The 16,168-nt window shown below is 38.1% G+C and overlaps 1 protein-coding gene across 5 annotated transcripts in view; it reads left to right on the forward strand.

Moving 5' to 3' along the window:
* Positions 1-15,947, forward strand: part of SEC24D (SEC24 homolog D, COPII component) — a 66,684-nt gene extending 50,737 nt beyond the window's left edge. For all 5 annotated transcript variants that reach the window (XM_010709948.4, XM_019614743.3, XM_085222833.1 and 2 more), the window contains 13 exons: positions 1,431-1,555; positions 3,674-3,865; positions 4,400-4,493; positions 6,736-6,852; positions 7,117-7,287; positions 7,971-8,067; positions 8,694-8,839; positions 10,459-10,597; positions 11,035-11,153; positions 12,272-12,451; positions 12,954-13,145; positions 13,700-13,789; positions 14,233-15,947. In XM_010709948.4, coding sequence (XP_010708250.2) covers positions 1,431-1,555; positions 3,674-3,865; positions 4,400-4,493; positions 6,736-6,852; positions 7,117-7,287; positions 7,971-8,067; positions 8,694-8,839; positions 10,459-10,597; positions 11,035-11,153; positions 12,272-12,451; positions 12,954-13,145; positions 13,700-13,789; positions 14,233-14,373 — 1,803 coding nt within the window. In that variant the 3' untranslated portion in view covers positions 14,374-15,947. The remainder of the gene's footprint in view (positions 1-1,430; positions 1,556-3,673; positions 3,866-4,399; positions 4,494-6,735; positions 6,853-7,116; positions 7,288-7,970; positions 8,068-8,693; positions 8,840-10,458; positions 10,598-11,034; positions 11,154-12,271; positions 12,452-12,953; positions 13,146-13,699; positions 13,790-14,232) is intronic.
* The last annotated feature ends 221 nt before the right edge of the window (positions 15,948-16,168 follow it).

The following is a 16,168-nucleotide window of genomic DNA, read 5'->3' on the forward strand; positions in this document are numbered from 1 at the left end:
AGTCTTGAAGTGCGTACCAGTAGCTTCCTCAGGTGATCAAATTCTTGCTGGCGTGAATTAATGAACAGTTGTTGTTCAGTTCTGCTTTCTCGCAGGCATACTGCTCTAAAATCCAATGAAATACCTGAGATTGCCTCTATGGATCGCATTGAGATCCCAGATCACAAGATGGCAACTCAGTGTCTGCAGTGGGCATTACATGTATACCATGTAGGATACCCAATGTGTATCTCATGTAGCTTCATCAGTTTTGGTTCAGCTTTGCTGATTTCTGCAGCTAGACTTTTGAAAGCGTGTGTACTAAGTAGCTTTGTGCCCAGCTTTAATTCTTCTCTCTTCTAGAGTTGTAACCCTGCATGATACATTCACCACCACAATGCTGCTTTCAGCACAGTGACTTTCGGCATATAGTTTAAATCAGGGAGTTTCTGTGATAAATCATCCACTGTGGTTTGTCTTTGTTTTGCAAAAGCCTGTTTCATAGATGAAATAGAATGTTAGGAAAAAAGAATTTCTTACAAAATTAGCACATACACTGGAAATGCTAAGTTTCAGAGAAGTTAGCATTAAAGTTAGAAACGTTTAATTCTTTTGTAAATCAGTTTAAGACCAAAACTGAAAAGCCATTTCCTTTTGTGCTTATCAAATGACAAGGATGAACAGCTACAAAAAATGTTAACAAATAACAGCTGTTCTGCATTATTGTGCTCCTGCTAAGCGGATGTGGCAAGAGTACAAGTTCTCATTTCGGCCATATATTTGTCAGAAATTATGCAGGGATTCTTTACAAACAGCAGCGTGCTATGAGAAATTTTACAAAGTAGTGTTTGATATGGCTTATGAAACTAGAATCCAAATATAGAACACAGAAGAGCTTTTAAAAATACTGTCTGGTTTAAGTTGACAAGAGTTAATCTTGATTTACATGATTCATATGAGGTGAGATCAAGGCTATAATGATTAGCTTTAAGCGTTCGGAGACTACAGTAAGTCATAATTCAAAGGATAGACGATTTTTTTTCTTACACAAAGTTTTCTGAGGTCTGTTTGTAGCGTGTGGTTTGGTAAGTGGTCAGAAGTCTTTACATGAAGACTATGAAACAGTGTATGTAACAATAATGGAAGGGACAAATTTGTTTAAATAACTGAATTCCATTAGAAAATGTTAATATTTAAACAATTTAACAGTTTAATCAACTGTTTAAATACTGTGTGCTAGTAGGATGCTACTTTCTGGTAATACTATTTGCTTCCAAGGATAGACCTCACCAATCCATCATCTTTCTGTAATAATTACTATTTTTAATCCATAGCATTTTTCAGATGACTGAACACTGTAAGTAGATTGTCTTACTGTACCATTTGTAAATCTTTTTTACGTATTGGGACACTGTCTTAATTTTCCCTGTTAATGATATTTTTTTCTGTAGAATAACAAGCCTCCAAATCCACCTGCTTATATCTTCATGATTGATGTATCATACAGAAATATAAACAGTGGCCTTGTTAAACTCATATGCGATGAACTGAAGACTCTTCTCGATAAACTTCCTAGGTAAAGAAACATAAATGTGTTTGGCTTAACTGTAGCACAGCAAGTTATCATGCAGCTGTGCGTGAATTCAGGAAAGCTAGGAAATGTCACAGTTTACAGTACAAGCATTTTTGAAGTGACAGTGACCAAATGGTAGTTTGTTAATTTTAACATTGCTGGCAATTTTTGAGAATCTTAAATTGATGTCTGGGTTTACTGCTGTGCGAACAGAAAGCATCTGTTGAACTGATTGCACATGCAGCATTCTTTCTTTTCCTTTCGTGCAGTGAACTCTAGTGGTGTTATTAATGAAATCCCAGCTCGTAGTTTTGACTTGCTGCAGTTCCCATGCTGGGAACTCACCCTGTGCTAAGATTTCTGGGAGCCCACATTCTTTAAGAGAAAAGAATCCTCGGTATCAAAGCAATGTGTGTAACAGAAGGAGCACTGCTATAAAGATGTGTAGCAGAGAAGCCTGGAAGAGGATGAGGAGTGAGAATTAAAACTAGTGAATGGATTGAGCCAGGTGGCTCCAAGACCTCTTGCAAAGGGTTTTGTGCTTTTGCAGACTACACAGTGGAAAACACTATTTGCTTGCTTGAAATGTTAGGATAAACATTTTCAAACTTACTTATTCTAAACCAGGACCCTGACTATTTAGAGATATAAGGAGAAACACATTTGAGAAATTATGCCCACAAGCTCAGAAAGTCAGGTTAATTAGTTGTGCCAGTGTGATTTTTAGACACATAACTTAAAAACATTTGAACATGCGTGATACTGAGATCTCATTTTGAGACTTGAAGAACAGTGTTGTGTGTTGGTTGCACAGGTACCAGCTGCTGTGTTTGCAGCTGATCTTTAAATGATGAAGAAAAATGGGATTGTGCAAAGTGTGCAGACCATCACAGATAAGAGTGCTATCTGATAACACTGTCCCAGTTGCCTGCTATGTAAGAACTCTGGGACCAGTGGATGATGCAGCTATTTCTCTCATGAGTAAGAAAGCGCTGTATGTCCTAACTGAGCTCCTGAATGATCTCTGTTAATAGTGTCACTAAGAAAATAGCAGTGTCTGAGTGCTTGGAGTGTTCAGAAACATGCACTCAGAAGTTATGCCTCTATGTGAGTTATTGAGTATCTTGGAGAAATTATTTAAAATACTTCTTTATGGAATGTTTTCAATATAGAATATTGATTTCTTTTAGATCAGAGCAGCCCCTTTCTCATCCAGCACTGTCTCCGTAAAACAGCAGTGGATTAACATTCCATATTGACATGAATGTTGGAGATCGTAGATGAGAAAAATCTTTTCCCTCCCAAGCTGAAATTTTTTGATGAAACTTGTGAAAGTAACAGAAGGTGCTACTGTAGATGTAATTAGGACCAATTCTTTTTAATAGGATCACATTTTACTACACTGAGGGCTGTAAACCTGGTAAGGGTCCAACTAGTACTAATCGATGCTGCTGCTAATTGCACAGTAGCTACTGCTTAGAGGAGTTCTCTTCAGGAAAACAGGCAGTGAGTGAGCTTGCAGCTCGCAGTGTTCTTGCAGGTGTAGCTCAGAGCAGTAGTGGCTGCCTTCTGTTGGTCTGGTAACGTACCGGCCACAACAAGCCATTTGTACAGTGCATTTTGTGCATGATACGCAGCTGTGAAGGATCCAAGAGCTTTCAATGCTTAAAAGCAGTCCTGCCAAAGCGAAGGCTTGATCCACCAAAGTCAAAAAGTCATCAGACTTTTTTTGAGCCTAGTTACTATTCTTACTAGGTATCAATCGTTACTGTCACTGAATTATAATGTATTCTGAATAAAGGTGCTTTTCTGATTATATTTTGTGCTAACTGTCCGATCCTCTTTTCCATGTCTTGAAGACAACATGGTTTATTATTTGATACTTTTGACTTCTCAAATGGGATGCAGAGTTGATAGGGAATAAATATTTTTTAAATTTACAACAGTTGATTTAATCAGTGCTTTTGATTTGATCCAAGGCAAAGATTGGGGTAATTAATTACATCTTCTTGGTTGTTGTTTGTTTTGTTGCTCCCAATATAGACAGCGATCTGCAGGAGCCTTGCATTTCAAGGTCAGAGTTTCTAAATTGTAATTGTCGTTTTTTAATTCTTCTCACAGAGAAGAAGAGGAAGAATCCTCAGCAATTCGAGTTGGTTTTGTCACTTATAACAAGGTCCTCCACTTCTTTAATGTGAAAAGTAACTTAGCTCAGCCTCAGATGATGGTGGTCTCAGACGTTGGAGAAGTTTTTGTTCCTTTGCTGGATGGTTTCCTTGTTAACTTTCAGGAATCACGATCTGTTGTTCACAAGTAAAGTACAATTATTCCATATCTGAATAAGACCTGGATGCTATAAGAAGCATTTTTCCTTTTAGCTCATTGTCTTGGAGAGTCTGGGGGATGCATGTGCTTGTTGAAATGCTTCAGAAGTCATCGGATGCTTCGAGTCCTGCACTTCCCTTTCTGAGGCAAAGCAAAAGTGCTATCGACTCCACAATGCTGAATTTGGAAGCCTATTTAGGCCAGCTCTAAACCATGCATCATCAGCTGTGCCATTTCAAAAATGGGAGAGAGAGCTGCGGCTTTGTGCCACGTTGCATGTTTTTCCTTCTATGTATGTGATAAATATCTTAGTGTGTAATCCTTTATGTTATCAGCTTTGGAGTAATACATTTCAGTAGAATTTTAAAATTCAAAAAGAGATTGAACAATCAAAATTCTTTTTTAATTTGCTTGGAAAACATGAAAAACATCTTCCTCTGTGAAGACTTGGTATGGTACATTTTGGGGGGTTATCAAAAATACACTAAGCAGTTGAGATGCTCATTTTTTCCTCTTCCGTAGCTTGTTGGACCAGATTCCTGAAATGTTTGCAGACACTAATGAGAGTGAGACCATCTTTGCTCCTGTTATCCAGGCTGGCATGGAGGCACTAAAGGTTAGAATGTTCCTCTCTGAAAAAGAAGCAGCTCTTTAATTAGGACTAGGCTTGATAAGCTACCTAAATTCCATTTGCTAAAGGGCAGTGATGAATCCTCCTACAAATTGCAGTGGGAAAAGAGAAAAATCAGTTTCCAGCACTGATGTTCCATTATTCTAACAGTACATATGAACTTTCTTAGTTGAAATGAAAACACTGATTGGCACAACTGTTTTCAAATTCTTCTCAAGGAAAACAGACCCCTCAAGAGTCTGTTCCATATTGGATGTTCAAGGAAAGATGGAGAGCAGGAGTTGTTTTTTTGTTCAGTGTTTAGTTACTAGAAAATTGATAGATACTTGGGATGTTTGCACAGATTTGTTGTCTTTGCATGTTTCAAAGGCAGATTAAGAACTGGTGTAAGGTACAACAGCCTTACTCTGCCTATTCTCCAGCTTCTGCTGACTTTGTACAAAATGAGGTATTTATGACTACAGAATTGAGTGGGAGGAGTGGGTGGGTTTCTACTGAACTGCCAGCTTCTCACAGCATGCATACAGCTGAAAATGAAACTGTGGATCAGATGCATCCCCAGGAGCTTTCTGTATGTTGGGGATAGCCCTCGAAATGCTGACATTTCCGTGGAGCTCTGCCAATAAAAGAATGCCATCACAAGATTTGTAGGGACAGAAAAACAGCCAGAGTTGTTTTCCAGTAGGTGATTTATCTGTGAGCTGTGTACAACTAAATCACAAACTGTGAGTAAAGAAATCTGTTAAACCAAAATTACACAGCATTTCTCAAATTTGTTTCTTAAATATTTATTTTCTTCTTACTTATTCATAGTACCAGAAGGTGTATGTGCATTTGGTTACCAATTCTATCAAAATGCTTTTTCTTGGTATTTGACCTCTGCAAAACAAACGTGAATTTTCTTTTACTGTTGCTCCTATTAAAAAAAAAAAAGCTTTTTTATTTAACTCAGTACTTAAAAGTGATAATTTGCAAGGATTTTCACACTAAATTATTAATACGCACATACACATGTTCAAGAAAACTAACCTTGTCTAAAAAGAATAAAATGGATTCTGTTGCTCTTTGATCAATCAATACATTTTTTGAAATAGTAATTTTAGACAGTTTCCCAATAATTCCTGATGGATGTTATTAGTAATGGGTGTGTGCTCAGTCAGTCTTTCACTCTTTACAGAATGCTTTGGAAAAGTTACAAAAAAAACCTGGTGTTCATACTTAAAAACTACAATGCTTGAACTAGTAGGGGTGAAATTTCATCTCTGTTAAAAGTAAGATACTGTCTTTGATTGCATTTCTGCCATAGCAAACAAATTTCTACTTTTCCCAGAAGAATGCCATGGCGTATTTTGAGATGTGGACTTATCTTGTGTGCATCTTTAGATCTGGAGGGGAAAGAGTTCCGAAGCAGAGTAGTGTCGGTAGTCTCAGGTATTGCATTTTTAAACTAGATGTGTTGGTAAGCCTGGAGCAGGAAAAGAACAATTACTCCCTTCCCTTCTTCTTTCCTTTCACCCAGTTTAATACTCAACGAATTCACAGTTGCTAATAAGCGATCTCAATAACAAGAACAAAATTTCCTAAATTTTGTTGGAAAAGTTTGTTACAGTACAGAGTTGCCTATGGTACTGCTGCTGTTGCTGTTCTCTGGAATTCAGGTTTTCCTGTCAGCAGATTGCCACTTAGCAAGTATCACTGCCTCATTATAACTGTAGATAAGAATTGAAAACTTCGGCTAAAACTGGTATTCACTTCGTTTCTTCGTGAAAGGAGAAGTTCAGCACAAGTTCTTCTGCTTCTACATTTTAGTTTAGGTTTGAATGCAGAATCCAGTAGAGGAGTGTAGTTGTCACTCTTTAAAAAATATAATGACCAAAACTGAAATAAATGTATTTTCCGTTAAATTACATTTCCTTTTAATTAATTGTATCTAATTTAAAATTCGGTAGGAGAGGTACTTCTTGTACTCATTGAGATTTTAGCTTCCTATGTAGAAATTACTGTACTAATGCATCATCCAGCACATCTGTGTTAGACTACATTATTTACTGACATAAAATTCCCAGCTTTGGGAATCCATCAAATGTTAAAGACTCCAAGTGAATTATTTAGCTCTGAAGAACCTTTGCAGAAATGTTACTGTTCTAAGAGAAACAAGAGTGTCTGAAAATTAGGCTTGTTAATCTTAGCAGTAGATTCAATGCCTATATGGGTGTCTTTGCAACAGGCTGCAGAATGTGCTGGGAAACTGTTCATCTTCCACTCTTCATTGCCAACTGCGGAAGCACCGGGAAAACTGAGAAACAGAGATGACAAAAAGCTCCTCAGCACAGATAAAGAAAAGGTATTTATATATAAAGGAAATCCTCATTTATAAAGGAAATGCAGATAATTCCACCCATCAAGTCTTTGCTACCTACCTGTTCAGTGAGTTAGTTCAGTAAGAATATAAAGAGTTTTTGATGCATATGTGTATCAGTGGAACATATGGGCAGGGGCAGTGTGGTTTTATTCAAATCCACGTCTCACTTAAGGAGAACATTTGGATTGCAAGTGGTTGCCAACAGTATCTAATGTTACTGCATTTCTATTTTTTAATTTTGTGCAGACACTCTTCCAGCCTCAGGTAAACTCTTATGAGTCCTTAGCCAGAGACTGCGTGGCTAACGGCTGCTGCGTGAATTTGTTCCTCTTCCCGAATCAATATGTGGACATAGCTTCCCTGGGCCTTGTCACCATGTACACTGGAGGCACACTGTACAAGTACAACAATTTCCAGGTAAGTGGTGCAAGCTCCCAACCAGTAACAGCTGGGGACTGCTTGTTTTTATTTCAAAGTCTTTTTTGGCAGTTTACCTATAAACTGCTAAAGTAACTGTAGACAATTTACTTAGAAACCTCAGGGGACAAAATTCAAACTCAGAGATGGCAGGTTATGATAAAATTGAAGTGTTGAAATTGTAATTTTACTTTTGCATAAATTGGTTGGCACCTTAAAATTGAACTGACTTACTTAAGTATGCTGACATCTGCAGGGAAGTCAGTTACTCTGTACCTGTAGATAGAAATGCTTACAATAAGGTAATAAATAAAGTCACAACACTACTTGTTTGTTATAAATGTCAGGGAAATATTTATGGGGAATATAGGACTTCCCTTGTGTCAGGAGCTGAGCGACAGAAGCATTTTTTGTGAAGTGCACGAGGCTACTCTGTAATTCTTAAGGCCACACCATATAAACTTAGTTAGGATGGACGTTACTGGAGATGGGTGTGACTGAACAGAAACTCTGCATGTCTAAGCCTGGTGGTGAACCAGTGGATACTTGTACAGCTCTGTTCCTGTTAATAAAGTCTCTTCTAAAGGAAAAGAGACGTCAGGGAGGGGGGAGTGTTGGATTTCTGCTCGTTTGCTGCCACCCAGTGGTGAACTGCAACTCTTGCTTTTGCTTCACCTTTCTAGCTCAATTCTGATAGCCCACAATTCCTAACTGACCTCAGGAGGGACATAGAGAAAAAGACGGGATTTGATGCAATAATGAGGGTTCGAACAAGTACAGGTAATGGTACCCGTTGGGAATGAAAATAAATATGAGAATATATAATTCTAAGTAATACAGTGCAAGAAGTGCTATACAGACCTGTAACAGCAGGCTGCCCATTTTATCTTTGTTGTGTACCTTTTGGAAAGTACAGACTGAGCAAATGGATGTGTATCCTCTTACTCTGTATGTCTACATAAATCTGCAAATACCGCTAAGTTCTGATCATTATGCATGCAGCCTGCAACGCAAAGCAGTCTTAAAAAAAGAGTGTGGTTTGCCCAAAGCTTATGTGTGTTTTCATTTTCTAAATACTTCAAATTAAATTAATGCTTCTGCTTTTCAACCATTAGTTCTTACTTTCAAATGCAGAGCATAAACACACTAAGTGGCCCAGTGAGTAATGCCAAAGGTGCCCCTGAGTCACTGCGCTCCTCGATGGCCCACACAGATTCACTTCTTCCTCTTACGCAATGGACAGAAAATGCCACCGGCAAGGAGGATTGGTGGGCACTGCAACCCCCTGAGACTACACACCCTTGAGGGAAAATAGTTTGCATTTCATTCAGCAAAACTGAAGTTAGAAAATAGTATCTTTTTCTTTGTATATTTATTTGTGTGCTTGCTTTTTCATCTGCCTGTAGGCTTCAGGGCTACTGACTTCTTTGGGGCCATTTACATGAACAACACTACAGATGTAGAAATGGCAGCAGTTGATTGTGACAAGGCTGTGACAGTAGAGTTCAAACATGATGACAAACTGAATGAGGACAGCGGAGCCTTAATTCAGGTAAAAATGCACTGTGTCATTTATTGACGCTGTGAGCAAGAACCTTTTTTTTTAATATGACTGCAAAATGTTAAACTGCAGGACTGATGGGAGTGATGCATAGCGTGCACAGTTGCTGGTGTTGTAGTACCACTAATAATGTTTAACTAATTCGTCAAAGAATGCTACCTTGAAATGCCAGGCTGTTTCAAAGCTAATGAAACCTGTATTTCCCTTCTCATTCCACAATATGGGATCCCAGCAGTAGTTCCTGGAAATGTAAATTGGGCAATAATTAAAACTGGCCTTTCTGTGCCTGAATTCCAGTGCTTGGGATACGCTCATACCTAGCAGAAGATTTATCCTAAGATTATCAGATGATGTGAGGTTGCTCTTTACTGTTCTAGATGTTCTGTCATGACCTTGTGACCTTTTGCTATTTTAATGACAGAAAATGTTACAGCTTGAAAAGTTACACACAAACCGTAGAATTATCTGAACTTTTGTTTTTAAGCTCCTTAGCTTTTATCATGCCCCCATGGATACTTTATAGGTTAGCAGTTAATCCTTGTATGAATACAGCACTGTGCAACATCCACTTTGGTATGTCTGATGTCACTTATTGGAGACCTGGGGTAGCAGCAATGATGGGAAAAGTGCATGGCATATGGATGTTGCAGTTAAGTCTCATATGAGAGTTTCTTGTGGAACATGCAGCACAAAGCTGACTAGTTAGTTTACCTGCAGTTGGTGTTATGCCCTGCAGGCTTTGGCAGGCTTTGGCTTGTATCTGCAGACAAGGTGATAAAATTATTTTTTATTGTGGTGGTAGGAAACAAATGTGCCAGGCAGATGCATGCAGTACCAGTAAAATGCTAGTTAGCAGTTGGGAAATCTAAAGTGCAGTTCCTTTACGTTTCATTCTTGTGAAGTTTTCCTACATGCTAACATTTATTATACAAAAGTAGAATTGGAGTCATAAGCAATTTTTTAAGTCATCTCTCAAATTTTATTATCTAAGCTAATGGAACAGGCAAGATACGGGAGTGGATACAGTAGGACCCCATTTGGGCTTATCAAGATTAGCAAGTTTTTCTTTGTTGCTTTTGACAAAAGCTAAGATGGGCAGAGTAGTACTCAGCAAGCTTCTGAACTCTGGTATAGTGTGTTTTCAGCTGCATTTCTTTGGGGCATTTTTCTTGATAGCATATTCAGGTATGGTGTACAATCAAGCGGTCTCTTATTTTCAGATGATACCAGCAGCGTGTAGCATGAGAAAGCACTAAGCCTTCCCAACAGCCATCATTTTCATACTTTTAAGGCTAATAACTTTTATAATGCATTTACATGGCTAATATATTTACATAAAATTTTGAATCTGTTGCTCCTTTGGTTCAATAGTACTGAAGCAGTACCAAAAAGCCTGCTGTTCCTCAAAAGTAGTTCTGTGCCTTTTGTAGGTGACTCTTATGTGATGATTATTAATTTTTATTATCATAATATTATAATATAAATCCTGTAATATCATAAATAAATCCTATAAATCATAAAAATAATTATGATTATTATATGTTTTATTATGAATACTATGATTTTTGTTTTAAAATGGCAGTGAAAGATATCTGGCTCCTCTGTTGCAGTGTGCTGTCCTCTACACATCAGTAAGTGGGCAAAGACGACTTCGCATACACAACATAGGTTTAAATTGTAGCACTCAGTTAGCTGATGTCTACAAGACTTGTGAGACCGATGCACTTATCAACTTCTTTGCTAAGTCAGGTAAAGTCAGAATAATTTTTTTTTCCTCTGAGCTGAGAATGAAAGGAGGTGGAGTGATATCTAGTGGGAAGTCATGCTTTGTAACTTGCTACTGCCATCTCTCTTAAAAACGATAATGATTGAAAAAAGAACTAGATTGTAAATTTTAGATATACGTGCCCTAAAAGAAATGCCTGGGAAGCTTCTTAGAAACAGGTAATGCACAAAAGTGTATAGGCACGGTATTATTGTGTTAGAATTTTTGTTTGATTTGAGGTGGGTTGGTTTTTTTTGTGTGTGAAAATTAATAAATTCTCTAAAATGACTTAAGAGTCAGAAAAAAATGGCCATAGACATAAGCTTAGTAAAACCTAGCAGAATACTTTAAAACTTTGCATTTGTCATGCAAACAAGTAACAGAACCCATAACAGGCTCTTTTGTTCTTCTGTCTTTGTAGCCTTTAAAGCTATCCTAAGCCAACCACTGAAGGTTGTCAGAGAGATCCTGGTCAGTCAGACAGCGCACATGCTGGCGTGCTACAGGAAGAACTGTGCCAGCCCCTCAACAGCGAGCCAGGTAAGGACGTCCCCAGGTCTGCCCCTCTTTGCAACAACCACGCTTGCACCACCAGCAGTACCAGAAAAGAATGTTTCAGACATACAGACTTTTTGTTTTCTTTCAAATATGATGACAGGTGGGATGCAGTGGTAGCAACACACAGTGGCTGTTGTTTTGGGATGAATGACAGTGCCACAGAGGAAGGTGACAGCTGTACCACAGAGATGCGAAAGCCTTTTCTTCCTGGTAGAATTACGTGCTAACTCTTAAAAGCTTTCACTTTTTTCTTCCATTCCTGCAATGATTGTAGTGGTCTAATTTTTTGACATGTAACAACTGTTATTGTCAAAAGACAGAGAGAACCTAGTTAACATCCTGAATTTGCATACAGATCTGTCAAGAATGCTCTACTGCTAAAAATCTGACATTGAGACAGGAACAAACTCCTACCAAAAAAAAAAAAATCTATGATGATTAAAATATGATTTCTTAATTCCTTTATTTACCAGCAGGCAGTAAGAAGCTGTGGGTCCCTCATTACTTTTGTTCCAAACTGCTTGAAAATTCTCTCAAATTAAGACACCTTATTTTCAAATGCTGTCACATTTAGTAATCTACTCACTCTGTAACAAACAGTAAGGTAAGGTGCTTTCAGATCCTTTTAGCAGCTGTTCCTGATACAAAACTTGTTCCAGTTCAAAGGACAGTCCTTGTCTTTGGCTTGAACTGAACTCAAATCCCATAAAGCCTTTAACGTCTGTTTTTCTTACAGCTCTCAAAATACTGTGTCTTCCTTCTGGATTTTGAGATACTGCAAAAGTGGCTTCTTCCTCACTTTTCTGAACTGCAATTGGCAATTTTCTACTTCAGTACTGAGGTTAATAGTGAAGAACTCCCAACAATATTGGAGGCTTTCAATTTACACTGTTTCCTTTAGTCTCCTTTAAACTATGTTTTCCAACATAGCTTTTGTGTACCATTTAATGCTTCTAATAATCACAAGCCTGGGCAATGAATTATTTCTCTCAGTGAAGACCAAATGTTTGAGACAACACCAATGAGGTACTTATTGTGAAAGAAAAATATTAGTTTGAAAGTCCAGCTGTCATTAAATAAAAGTCTCCTCTGCCTCTCAGCTCATCCTTCCAGATGCAATGAAGGTGCTGCCAGTGTACATGAACTGTCTGTTGAAGAGCACTGTGCTGACTGGCAGACCAGAAATTCCAACTGATGAGAGGGCGTATCATCGACAACTGGTCATGTCTATGGGAGTAGCTGATACACAGCTGTTTTTCTATCCCCAGCTTCTGCCGATTGTAAGTATGTTATCTGCACATCTATTAGCTGTCAGTAGAACTGTTTTCATTTTAAATTGCTGTGATGTTTTAAATTGTAAAGATGTAGAAGATTTTCTCTGTACCACACAACTGTTATATGGCCAAGCTGGATTAGTTTTTTTTAAAGTGAAGTAGTTGCTAGCTGAACTAGAAGTAGGAGGGAAGAACCTCTAGTTTAAAGAAAACAGGGAAGTAACATGATCAGTCCTCTTATAATTCCACTGTACCTTTAATATGAGCCTGGTTTTTGACCTGGCTAATAAAAGATGCCAGTTTTAGTTAAGCTCGAGCTTTGTATTTGTGGAGAGGTACTCTTTAGCACATAGTGTATTAATGGAAAAAGAAGTGACTCCTGATTTCCTCCATCTGGAAAGGAACCACCAAAGTGTAATAAACCTGTTATTACTTTACAGTGTCTAGTTAGAGCATTGCTCACCTTGAAGTCACCATGTTTGCAACTTGCTTACATTTTGCTCTACAGCACAACCTGGATTTGAAGAGTGACACTGTGCCAGCTGCAGTGCGGTGCTCTGAGGAGCGTCTCTCAGAAGGAGGAGCCTTCATTCTGGCCAATGGTCTGAGCATGTTCCTGTGGCTGGGGGTCAGCACGCCCCCTGAACTCATCCAAGGGCTTTTCAATGTGCCGTCTTTTGCACACATCAGCACAGAGGCTGTGAGTATATGGAGGGAAACCAGTCCATTTTTCAGAACTCATGATTTAGTAAGACCAGGCCTCTAATTAGAGAAACCAGAAGGAACTTGGAGCATTCATCATTCAGCTAAAAGCAGAAATGGGTGCCAGCAGAAGCTGTTAAGACCCTATAAGTAATGCATAAAACTGTCGTAAACTTTCTCTCTGAACAATTACAAGACAGAAGCTTTCACAAAGTTTTCAGAGTATCTTAAACTTATGTTATGACAGATATTTAAAATCCTACTGAATATGCATTGGTGAAACTGCAACAAAGCATTCTATCATAGCTAAAGCTTCTCCTGTAGCCTGAACTTTTCCTGATAATGAATTTTAATGTAGTGATTATTTTAAACTGAAAAATGGCTTAAAGACAGATGGATTATTCTAGAAGCTTTTGCAAAGGAGATAAAGCATTTCCCACTTTAGAATGACACCCGCAGTAATACACATCATAAATACCAGCAGCTAGTCTTGTGCAAATGTTTAATGTGACTGGAATGTAACAACCAACCTGTATTGCTTCATTCTAACAGACATTACTGCCTGACCTGGCCAATCCCTACTCTAAGAAAATTAAGTCAATAGTGGAGCACATCCAGAACCAGAAGCCCTACACTATGAAGGTAAGAGTTCTCTCAGCATCAACCTGTCCTTACAGCTGTTCAGAAGAACATTACAGGCTGAGACAGATTTTCTTGTAGTTGTGAAAGGCTTTTTACATACCAGGAATTTCCAAGTATGCCACTGAATTCCAGCATGCATTCTAGACAGAAGCATCTCAAATGTACTTATTATCTATTAATAATTATTACTTTATTATCCATTCAGGATTTTCAGAAGTACCCTGAAAGGTCTGTTTTATTCTGCAAACCTTCCTTTACACTAGCTCTTGGTTGCACATAAGTTGCTCTCCTGTGTTTCTAAGTACAGCTACTCAAATGTCATTACCAATGCATTGTTTTTTGTTTTTTTTTCCTTCAGTAGCATTCCATAGTAGATAGAAGAAAATGATACTGCTACTTACTGTGATTGTATCCTAGAAATATGTACACGTATCTCTTTTCAGCTGATGATAGTGAAACAACGGGAGCAACCAGAGATGCTATTCCGGCAGTTCCTTGTAGAAGACAAGAGTATTCATGGAGGAGCTTCCTACGTGGATTTCTTATGCTGTGTTCACAAAGAGATCTGCCAGCTTCTCAATTAAAGAAACTTGAGTATATATAATTTGCCAGTTACATTCCGATTTTGCAGGAGGGACAGTCATTTGTGCCTGAAGGCTGGCCCACAACTTCAGTGTACCCAGACATCCTGCTGTGCTTTACCAAACTTTTTCTGTGCTCTTTTTGTACAGTTTCATTCCACTCAGCCACTCACCAAATATTTAGTTTACTTATTAAGCTGTAGAATAGAAGTTCTGCACTCAGGTATTAAACTTTGAGGAGTCCTGACTCTAAGCTGAATTGCCAGATTTCAAATTGTCAATGTTTAAGAGCATTATCAAGTATCAAAATATAATTTAAAAAGTAACTATTCCTATTACTAGCCATAAATCGTTTAAGGATCAGGAAAGATGCTAAAAATCTACACAGAAGGAAAAAGTTGTAAGATAATGCTTTTTCTAGAAAGCACACAGCTACATCAGTTTTGCAGCAATCCTGCAGTTCAGTTTGAGAATTTCCAAGTCCTATGTGTAGAACTAAGAACTCTCGAAAATAATTCCCTTTTTCCCAGAAAGGGCAAGTATTAATTTTCAACAGAAACAGAGCTCTGGGTACCTTCTACACCCACAGGTATCCAGGGCATAAAAACGCCTCCATTTTATAACTGCACTTCAATAAATGAGTTTAACAATGGACCACAGGACAAATGGTAGTCGAACTATGCTTGTTCTAAGCTTGGTAGTTAGCGGCACACTGTTACGGCACAATCCTCTAGTCTTCAGGGCAGCAATTAATCTAGCATGCTATTTAATTACATTTTCAAAATTGAACATGTTGTGCTTTATTTAGCACATTCGTTAACTGGAATAACTCCCAATAAAACTTACTTAGCTAACCATCTGCTTCCCTCACAATCACAGTGGCAGGTCAACAGTAAGACAGTTGACAAGTTAACTAAAGGTGAGTTGCAGTGCTATAAAAGGAAAGCCTCGTGTTTAACAGCTGTCCTGTTACAGGGACTGATGAATAAATCAGTCATCACTTTGAAAATTAGACTTCTCTTACTATCAATATTTAAGGTAGAATTTAGAAAGCCAGTCTTTGGCAGGAAGAGCTGTTTACCTCAGTACTTCTTCATTCTGTAGGTTTAAGACCAATGCCTCTACACATGACATTTAAACTTCTCCAAACTTGAAAAGCTGTTGTTAGAAATATCAGTATTTCACAGAAGGCAAAACCAAAATAAAACACAGCCTCTCAAGAGAGTGTAAGACATGGGCCTCATAAAAAAATAAGTGCCTTTGATCATGATAATGTCATTAATTAGTACTTATCCTTTTCAGAGATAAAATAAGCAGTCCAATGCACATTCTTGACAGCTTATCAAAACAGCTGCATCCTTGTGCACCAAGTAACTCTTAAAACAAATGGATATATTACAAAAGCATACTCACACCGAATTCAGCTGTCAAAATAAGCACTTTGCTGAAGACATTTTACTTTGTAAAAAGTATTTGTTGCCTTTCCAGATCAGCATACTTTGTAAAAATGACAGCAACAACTCTGATGTGTAAAAACATAAGGAATTATTAAATATAACGTGTTTATTCTAAGACAATGTCTCACCTTTTTTTTTATTTTTAATGCTATCAGCCTCTCTATCAAAAACTATCCAGTACCTCTTAGACTGTCCCATCTAAAACTAGCACCCACCACACTACAGAGGGCGGTTCTAGGATGACCAGCAAGGGAAACTTGCTTCAGTTCACACAACTCCTTCCCTGCCATTTCTCCCATAAGCACAAGACGACAACAAAATCATCACACTGACCAGGAAAC

This window comes from Meleagris gallopavo, chromosome 4 (genome assembly GCF_905368555.1).
Source record: "Meleagris gallopavo chromosome 4, MGAL_WU_HG_1.1, whole genome shotgun sequence".
Classification (NCBI taxonomy): Eukaryota; Metazoa; Chordata; class Aves; order Galliformes; family Phasianidae; genus Meleagris; species Meleagris gallopavo.